The 9,743-nt window shown below is 49.7% G+C and overlaps 2 protein-coding genes across 6 annotated transcripts in view; one reads left to right on the forward strand and one right to left on the reverse strand.

Annotated features, from left to right (window-relative positions):
- Positions 1-9,467, forward strand: part of Heatr4 (HEAT repeat containing 4) — a 34,417-nt gene extending 24,950 nt beyond the window's left edge. For all 4 annotated transcript variants that reach the window (XM_052739337.1, XM_052739340.1, XM_052739338.1 and 1 more), the window contains exons 14-17: positions 546-624; positions 870-1,029; positions 2,664-2,722; positions 9,123-9,467. In XM_052739337.1, the coding sequence (XP_052595297.1) occupies positions 546-624; positions 870-1,029; positions 2,664-2,722; positions 9,123-9,275 (451 nt within the window). In that variant the 3' untranslated portion in view covers positions 9,276-9,467. The remainder of the gene's footprint in view (positions 1-545; positions 625-869; positions 1,030-2,663; positions 2,723-9,122) is intronic.
- Riox1 (ribosomal oxygenase 1) lies at positions 7-5,699 on the reverse strand. 2 transcript variants are annotated; one of them, XM_052739341.1, is made up of 3 exons: positions 2,446-5,699; positions 1,520-1,680; positions 7-208 (listed from the first exon to the last, which is right to left on the reverse strand). In XM_052739341.1, the coding sequence occupies exon 1, from the start codon at positions 4,660-4,662 to the stop codon at positions 2,851-2,853; it is 1,812 nt and encodes a 603-aa protein (XP_052595301.1). In that variant the 5' UTR covers positions 4,663-5,699; the 3' UTR covers positions 7-208; positions 1,520-1,680; positions 2,446-2,850. The 2 variants fall into 2 exon arrangements, with proteins under 2 accessions (XP_052595301.1, XP_052595302.1); XM_052739342.1 differs by having other exon boundaries at positions 1,520-1,683.
- Positions 9,468-9,743: the final 276 nt, after the last annotated feature.

Here is a 9,743-nt window from a genome sequence, read left to right on the forward strand (position 1 = left end):
TAAGCACTGAACCGATGCTTTCTGCCATGACCTCCCGGACTGCCAACGCTCCAATCCTTGACCACTGAATATGCTCTGCCTTTCCAGGCTAAGTGGGTAACAGAAAATCCTTCCATAAGTAGATCGTCACAGCTCCCATAGTTCCTGTGTTACTTCTCTTCTTCCAGGGAGTTTTAAGTTATCCGTGTATTCAACATTTATCCAGCAGCTACTGAGACAACAGACTAGAGTCAACCAAACCAGGGTTTCAGTGCACTTGTCCATGCTCTTAAGTGCTGTGCTCCTTCCTACACAGTCCTTTTTTGTTTGTCTCAATCCTCCCATGCAGATGGAAGTCTACGTTATAAAGCTATGGTGACAATTAATGAAATGACATTTGGTACCTTTCCCAAAGGTGTTAAAGAAGTAGTAGTAATTATCACTGCCTTCACATACATACTCCGGAACCGCACAACAGCTAAACTGTTGATGAGGAGTTTAGGATTCTTGTCTAACAGCAGCTATCTTCTTAAGGACGGGGTAGAACAATCGTTCCTATCTTTCAGGGAAATTTACCAGACAATGACAGCACTCAACTTAGAAAAGGAAGGCAATCAAGAAATGCTTCAGGAGATCAAGAAGAAGGTAAATAAGTACAAACTGTTTTCAAGAAGAAACCCAGGGCTCCAAGTTTCACTAATAAGCATGATAGTTAATTACTTTATCTTTGTTTATGTTTGGTTGAGCTTTACTATGTAGCTCAAAAATGACCTTAAAGTTGGGATCTTCTTGCCTCAGCCTCCCAACCCCCACGCTTGATATAATCAAATTATTTTAATGCTTTTTCCTCCAATACAGTTGGTTGCTTGCTTTAACATTTTTCCCCTCAGATTGGAACACTAAATCAAAAGGACTTGCTGACGGAGAAAATATTGAAGATGGAAGTAGCCATAAAAAATGTGAAGAGAAAAGCGAGACACGTCTACTCACCACCCAGAGAGGGCCAAAGCCCACTGGAACTTGAAACCTTTCTTCAAGAAGTTTTTGACAGTAGGTTTCTTTTGGGTGAGCCCATCCCTTGACTCTCACACCAGACTATCCCAGGACCTAGACATGGGGGAACTTCGTAGGAGGCCTGTATGACTTAGGTCAGGAAGGCTACTTAACCCTTCTCCCTTCCCCAGGTTTTCGTCCATCTGCAATTGTGTGCCACTTAAAAGGTAGCTCTATCTGAACTGATTTAAAAAGGACATACTAGAAAAGCACAAGTCTTTGGAAAAACAAGTAACTACTATGTATGTTTGATTAAGCACCCCAAAAGACCTTACATTCCATCTTATAAAAGATGGTCATCTCTGGAAAGTACACCTGAAAGAAGAGCAATCATTTTATGTTCTAACTTAAGGGAAAAAAAATAACTTCTGAAAGTTGTCAACCTTAAAAACCAAACCAATCAGTTACGATGACAGGATCTTAAGAGGTCTAGATACACTCTAAATGATGAGGGTTCAGAAGTGGAACTATACCAAAATATACTTACAAAATCTGTAAGCAGCAGCCTCAGGTCATTCGGCCGGTTGCCTACCAGCCACCACCCCAAACCCGGGTCTTCTGGTTCCAAGTGCTCTTTCTGGTGCACCAGGCTCTCTTCCACCAATCGTGAGAATAGGCACTTGCCAGATTTGGGGAAGTTTCATCCAACTGCTAGGGGAAAACAAATGAGTGGAAAGTAACTTGAACACCAATCTTCCCTGTGGCCAGCTTGCTAAAAGTTGGATGACTAAAGCCTGTGAACACATAACCAGGTGACATGCATGACACTGTCCTTTTGGGAGCCGTGCCAGCCAATCACTGATTTACACCAAGCACTGAGCAAATACAATGTATACTTCAAAGCTGACTCTGGTAATGGAAGCTTCTCCGTTAGGATTATCCTGTTTGGAGTTCAAGTAGATTAACTCAAATGAGTAAGTTACCTCTAAAGCTAACAACATGGCCCCAACCAGAAAGGCTTCTCTTCTTTTTTTTTGGTTTTTCGAGACAGGGTTTCTCTGTGTAGCTTTGCGCCTTTTCCTGGAACTCATTTGGTAGCCCAGGCTGGCCTTGAACTCACAGAGATCCGCCTGGCTCTGCCTCCCAGTGCTGGGATTAAAGGCATGCGCCACCACCGCCCGGCGAGGCTTCTCTTCTTTAATGAGTATGATGCTGGGAATGAACCCAAGGCATTGCGCATGCCAGGCATACACTTGCTCTACCCAGCTCTCGCCTTTAAAAAAGTTAATATACTCCTTTGATATCATATATCACGTTGCCTTTCATCTCAGCCAAATCTTCCTTATCTTATTCCTTGTCTCACATTTTTCAAACCAACCCAAAAAAATCTAGGCTTAGAAAAGAGAAACGGTCTTTGGCACTTTTTAATAAATCTTCTAATGTTCATACAAACTTAACACACAGCATACTGACCCCATCCCGAAGCACAAACTGAAGAAAAAACACAAAGAAGCAACTTCCATATAAAAATCCCTCATGTCTCAAGCAGAATGGCACGGCCAAGGCCATACCATACCATACACTGAAGCCTGCAGGGAATGCAGCTGGTGCTCTCAAATGATAGGGATTGTTACTTCTGCAGAAATAGCTTAACCTCCTCTGCTCCAATTTCTGTTTCCTTTTGTACCTAGATGAAGAGATTCCTCCCAGAAGAAAGTCTGAGCTCTGTGACATTGAAACAGCCATAAAGGTAAACATAACCACACTGACGCTTAGCAAGGTAAGAACATGACTTCTTTTAAGGGGAAAAAAAAAAAAAAACGGTGGCAGTGGTAGTGGAGCATCACGACTGCACCCTCTGCAGCCATCCTCAAGAAACTAACTCAGAACCAGAGGCGTCTTGGTGAGCAGCAGCCCCTTATCATACAACATGGTTGCCAAGGAAAGCTGGTCTTCCACACTGTCACAGGGTAGATCCCCTACTCTCACAAACTCTGGGTAGGAGCGAAGCAAGAGTTCCATGGCATCAGCCTGCTGAGGGCAGATTTCCAGGCACTTGGGTTCCTCCAGATGATAAACACGAGAGTTTTCCACCGTGTAATAGAGGAACAAACTGCCGCCCTCGCCCACCAGCCGAGCTATGCCGTCCTGAAGCATATGGACTTCTGTTTCTGTTGTCAACTGGGCCCCCACATTTACAGGTTCTCCAGCCTCCCAGCGAATCGGGAGCCCATGGACACTCAGTGCCCTTTCCCTATCGGTCAACACAGGGGGCAGGGAATCGTGGATGAAGTCTTTGGCTCTCTGGTCAGCCACAGCATCAACAGGCGCGAAGTGTCCCAGGCGAGCAACCAAGACCCGCACCTTTTCCATGAAAGCTGTTCTTCTCGGATCCTTCGAGTCTGAATGCTGGGCCCCCATGTAATCCATGAAGTCTCGAGGCAGACCCCTGCGAAACTCCACATTTTCTTCTATTGCTGCTTGCACTGCCAAGGGCAGTACGGCCTCCAGGAAGTCACCCCAAGTATTGCGCTGGTAGGTGGACAAGGTGAGGTGCAGAGAGTGGACTCCATCCTGACATTCAGCTTGATGAATGAAGCCCCGAGGAAAATACAGCAGGTCTCCAGGTTCCAGCACCGTCTGTAACACCGGCTCACCAAGGTCCTCCTGGCTGAAGTTGGGGCTAGATGTCAGGGCGAGCTCCTCACTTGGGTCCCGCGGTCGGTAGACTCGCCAGAGTTTGCGACCTTCCAGCTGCAACACGAAAGCCTCGATGTCGTCGTAGTGGGGAGCAAAGCCCTGTGAGTTGGGGGGCGTGAGGTAAACGTTGGAGCCTGCCATGCTTCCAAACTGTTCCTGGAGCACAGCCAAAAACTGCCACACGGTGGGGGAGAAAGCCTGAGGGCAGAGAAGGCGCAAGGAGCAGCCGGCCCGGTACAGGGACCAGGCGGCGGCGGGAAGAGCGCGGCCCGGTGGGTTCAAGGTCTCCCGCCTCCCGTCGATGTAGCGCGCGGCGTCCAGGTGCTGCCCGAAGTGCACGTCCTCGGAGCGCAGCATCGAGTCCAGGTCGGCCGTGGAGAAGAGGCCCTCGTAGTAGCCCTGGTCCTGCCGCCGCACCAGCACCGCCTCCCGCTCCCACAGGCGCCGGTAGAAGTGGTCCGGAGGCATGGGCGCCAGGAGCCACTCGAAGAGGCGGGCGGCGCGCCTCCGGCTGCTGGGGATGCCGTTCAGCTCCGCCAGCACCTCCTGCAGCGGCGAGTCCCAGGGCCGCTCCGGGTGGTCCCCGGGCGGGCCCGGCGGCGGAACCGGGGCCCCCGGGTGGCGGGAGAGTGCGGCCCGCCGCCCCTCCACGCGGCGCGGCGGGGCGGCCTCCGAAGCCGGCCTCGGGCGCACCGGCAGCGGCCGCGGCCGCGGCTCCCCCGACCGCGAGGTCTCCCGCCGCTCGGCAGGCCCCTCCCGCTCGCCCGCCGCCGCCGCCGCCGGCTCCGCCTTGGCGTCCGAGGCCTCGCTGGGCAGCGCGCGAGCCCTCAGCGCGGCCACGCGGGACGCCGCCGCACTTCTCCGGGGCCTTCGGAGCTTGCGGGGCCGCAAGGGCAGGGCCAAGACCGAGCCGCCGCGGAGCTGCGGCGGGCGCCGGCGCCTCCCCCGCCCGCGCCTCAGCAGCGCGGCGCTGTCCCGAAGCGCATCCATGGCGGGGCGGTACGGAAGCCGGGGAAGCCGGACCGGAGCCGCGCGCCTGCAGCCGCGGTGCTTTCTGGGAAGGGGGCGCACCTCCCAGCCGCCCCCTGGTTAGGCCACGCCCACCGTCCTCCTGGGTCCTTCCGCTGGCCGGGTTAGTCACCTTCTTTTAACTAGGTGGTACACACTGGAAAGGCAAAAATCTCTACCAAATAACGATTCCTTGTGGACCGAGCAGTGTAAGAAAACAAGGCGCGAGGCATTCCAGAAGAAAACAACTTCATTCCTCTTTTTTGCTTGTTTTTGTTTTTGTTTGGTTTTGTTGTTGTTGTTGTTGTTGTTGTTGTTGTTGTGACAGGATCTCTCTACTTGACTCTAGCTATGTAGTCCTAGAACTTGCTACATAGACCGGGGCTGGCCTCGAGCTCACAGAGATCCCCCTGCCTCTACCTCCGGAGTGCTGGTATTAAAGGCCTGCATCACCACGCGCTGCTTCCTCCAGTCAGTTTTGTGGCAGGAATTTTTGTTCCTCGGCCGTTTCCGGGCAGAATGCATGAAGGCCAAGTTTGATATTCTATGTGAATCACAGTTCTTACTGGTTCTCTTCACTGCAGAAAACTTCATTGTTGGCCAGGCGGTGGTGGCGCACTCCTTTAATGCCAGCACTCCGGTGGCAGAGGCAGGCTGATCACTGTGAGCTATCCTGGTCTACCAAGAGAGTTCCAGGACAGCCAGAGCTATTACACAGAGAAATCCTTCGGGGGGATACCACTTCATTGTTAAGCCTTTCTCCATTTCATTTCTCTCTCCTTCCTCAATTACAAATCCTTACGGGATATGGTAGTTCATGCCTGTAATCCCAGCTCTTGGAAGGCTGCGATTACAGGTGGGAGACCCTTAATATTCTTTGTCTGAAAAGGACGTTTGTCAGTGTTTTGCTACATAGTCCAGCCTGGCCTCAATCTCCAGGTCTTCTTGCCTCCATCTGAGATTGCAAACATATCCAGTAGATTGTTTGTTCTTCTTCCTTCTGTTTTTCAAGGTTTTGGCTTTTTTTTTTTTTTTTTTTTTGGTTTTTCGAGACAGGGTTTCTCTGTGTAGCTTTGCGCCTTTCCTCGAACTCACTTGGTAGTCCAGACTGGCCTCGAACTCACAGAGATCCGCCTGGCTCTGCCTCCTTTTTTTTTTTTTTTTTAAGGGTGTGTGTGTGTCCACAGAGACCAGAAGGGAGTGCCGAATCCCTAGGAGCTGGAGTTACAATTGTTTGTGGAATCCTATCTCTGGTCCTCTGATCAGGCAGTAAACATTCCTTAACCACTAAGCCTTCTCTCCAGCCCTCAGCAGGCTCTGCTTCTGCATGCATTCATGTGTGTGTATGTGTGACATGTGTGTGTACCACCATGCCTAGCAGAACAGAATTCTTGATTGGAGCAGGATGGCAGCGGGAATTAGATAGTTTAAATGACTTTTACATACACCCCTGGAAGCTTAAGTGATGGGCCTGTGATGGTTAACACTGATTGTGAACACTGTATCTCTGGGCACAGCTGGGAGGGATTGTTTAGATTAGGTTGAAGTAGGAAGACCCACTCTAACTGTGGGCGGTACCATCCAAGGGGTGGGGGCCCGGATTGGGTTAGGGGGAAAAGCAGGTGCTCCCCACAGCAGCCTTTATTCTCTGGTGCCTGCTGTGACCAAGTGTGATGGGCTGCTCCCTGCTCTTGCAAGCATGCCTTCCCTACCGCGATGGACTGAACTGTAAATCCACATAAGCCCCTCCTCCCTAACGTTGCTTCCTGTTTTTTTTTTTTTTTGGTTTTTTCGAGACAGGGTTTCTCTGTGTAGCTTTGCGCCTTTCCTGGAACTCACTTTGTAGACCAGGCTGGCCTCGAACTCACAGAGATCTGCCTGGCTCTGCCTCCCGAGTGCTGGGATTAAAGGCGTGCGCCACCACCGCCCGGCTAACGTTGCTTCTTTTCAGGTATTTTTGTCACAGCAAGGAGAAAGTTACTGTGACAAACTAATAGAGGACCATATCAGACAAAGCCATCATGAAAGGTTGTAAAGGGACTGCTCGGCACAGAGGAGTGGGGGCTTAAAGCAACCAGAGCATGCCAAGTTTTGTGCCTTAGCACAAGGCTGCAGGGGCTGGAAGAAGAGGCCTCAGGAGGAACAGCCTTCCCCTTTAACAACCACTGTTACTGCTTTTTAAATTTTAATTTAAAATATTTTTTGAGATTTATTTTATGTGTATGGGTGTTTTACCTGTATGTATGTCTATGTACCACACATGTTTAGAAGAGGGCATCAGATCCCCCTTGGAACTGGAGTTACAGCTAGTTGTGAGCTGCCAGGTTATAGCTAGGGTGCTGGGATTTGAACCTGGGTCCTCTGAAAGAACAGTTAGTGCTTTTAATGACTGGGCCACCTCTCCAGGTCCCTTCTTTTTTAAAGTGTGTGTGTGTGCATGTGTAGGTCAGAGGTCAGTGTTCGGCATTGCCCTTGATCGACATCTTACTTTTTGAGATAAGATCTCTCACTGAATCTGGAGCTCAGGGCTTGGGTAGACTGACTGGTTAGTAAGCTCCAGGGATCCTCCTTCCTTGCCCTCCCCAGTGCTGGGCCTACAGGCCTGGCTTGTTTTGTGGGTGGTGAGGATCCAAACTCAGGTCAGCGCACTTTCACAGCAAGCACTGGGCCACACCCTGCCACACCCCCAACCCCCATCCCTGAGATCTTCCTTCCTAAGTGACCTAAAGGCCGAGAGTGCTGGAAGAATCCTGGCATTAGGTCCCCTGGATAGATGCAGACAAAGTGCAGGTCATACTGGACACTGGAGAATGAATTACCTTTTCAAAAAGTGCTTTCCAGGTGAGAGAGGACCAAGCGGAAGTGGACTCGGGGCTATACCGGGCTTCTCCGCCTGCATGGCTGAGGATCCTGTGCTTAGCTACTGGAAGACTCTAAGTTTGTCAGATATCTTCCCCTCCCAGTCTTTCCTGTGACCTCATCCTTTTCTTTTTTGAACCCGTTGTGATTTCCTTAAATAAAGAGTCCAGCCGCTATCTCTGTCTTCTCATTTCCCCCCGTAGCTGGGAGTTGCCTTTTGGGATCTGACTTATCTTTACTTCCATCACCTTTCCTGTGGCTCTACTCAGTTCTCACTACAGAAGCGGCTATTAATAACTCTTGCCATATGTGTCTATCACCGAGTGACTTGAAATGATGGCCTGAATTTACTGGGGAGGTTGTTGCTGTGAGACAGGTTCTTACTCTACAGCCCGGATCGGCTTGGAACCCACTGGGTAGCCAGGCTGGCCCCAGATTCATGGTGATCCTTGCACCTCACTCAGCCTTCTCAGGCAAGAGCTCCCCCACCCAGCTCTGTAACATTTTTGTGAATGGGACTAGGGAGAAGGAAATCAGGCAAAATAAGACTTTCATCACAAATACACGCATAGTTACACAGACATACACATAAATAAGAAAATATATCTTAAACAAAGAACAAAAACATAAACATTCATTTCTATGTAGTTTCAATTACTTGGGAGGCTGAAGAAAGAAGATCACATGAGTCCACAGGTTCTAGACCCACCTAAGCAAAATAATAAGACCCTGTCTCAAAAAAAAAATTCTCACATGTGCAAATACATTACATGAAGGCTCATTGCTTATAGTTTCAAAACTGTTCATTAAGAGACAGCCCAAACTTTTTTTTTAAAATTTACTTACCAATGACAGTTTCCCCTCTTTCCTCTCCTCCCGTTCCCTCCCCCCGACCTCCTTTCTACCCCCACTCCTCAGAAAGGGGCAGGCCTCCCATGGGAGTCAACAAAGCATGGCATATCAAGTTGAGGCAGGACCAAGCCCCTCCCCCACTGCATCAAGGTTGAACCAGGCAACCCACCCTAGAGAATAGGTTCCAAAAAGCCAGCTCATGTGCCAGGGACAGATCGTGGTCCTGCTGCTAGGGGCCTCACAAACAGACCAAGCTACACAACTGTCACCCACATGCAGAGGGCCTAGGTTGGTCCCACGCAGGCTCCCTAGCTATCCATGAGCTCCCATGAGCTCGAGTCAGACCAGTCTTATGAAGGCGTTTTCTCCATTGACTTCCCTCCTCTCAGATGATTAGCTCGTGTTAAGTTGACATAAAACTAGCCAGGACAAGCAGGCATGTAGAAATCAGAGGACCATTTGCAGGATTCAGTACTCTCTTTCCACTCTGTGGATACCAGGGATCAAACAAAGAATGGTAAGTAAGCAAGCAAGCCCTTCAGATTGCCATGCAAATGGCCAAACTTTGTTAACTGAGCAGTCTAGGCCTCTTCTCCACACTGGGCTGGCCAGAGTCAAGGGAGAGGGGCTTCTAGCTTCTTGTTGAATTGAATAGCTTCTAGCTACTCTAATGACCTGGGTAGATTGGTCTGTTTTCTCACTCGAGACTGTATGTTACTATTTCTCTGCAGAGTGTGCTGCCCAAAGTGCCGAGTCCCTGGCTACAGAGTCCTATCGTACAACTCCCCAAACCAAGAAGTCACTCCCCGTTTTTCAGGGATCTACGGACTGCCCGGGAAAAAAGGATTGAGAAAGGGCCCTTCGGATCCGACACAGATCTCTAGCAGGGCAAATTACTCAGAGAAGGTTGGCTTCCAGCACCAATCTCTCTGTGGGGGGAACTCTGCTCCTGTCTAGGCTGAATGCTTCTCTTACTCTTAGGCACCGGCAGCAGTGGACAGGCTACACTCTGTCTTCCATTGATACTGTACAATATCCTCACTTTACAAAAATAAACTATTTATCAAACAGCTTTACCATTGTTGTTGTTGTTGTTATTATTATTAAATTATTTTAAATAGGTTCTCTCTACGTAGCCCTGGATGTCCTGGAACTCACTATGTAGACCAGGGTGGCCTCAAACTCACAGAGATCCACATGTCTCTGCCTCCTAAGTGCTGGGATTAAAGGTGTGAGTCACCATGCCCAGCTTACTATTATTTTTTGAGACCAGGTTTAGCTATATACCCCAAGCTGGCCTGGAATTTACTATATAGTCCAGGCTGAATATGAACTTGTGATCCTCCTGCCTT

This window comes from Peromyscus californicus, unplaced genomic scaffold, assembly GCF_007827085.1.
Source record: "Peromyscus californicus insignis strain IS unplaced genomic scaffold, ASM782708v3 Scaffold_15__1_contigs__length_86483966, whole genome shotgun sequence".
Classification (NCBI taxonomy): domain Eukaryota; kingdom Metazoa; phylum Chordata; class Mammalia; order Rodentia; family Cricetidae; genus Peromyscus; species Peromyscus californicus.

Bases quoted from the DNA above. Each gene is read 5' to 3' on its own strand.
- Riox1 (XM_052739341.1), bottom strand. From the start codon at position 4,662: ATGGATGCGCTTCGGGACAGCGCCGCGCTGCTGAGGCGCGGGCGGGGG.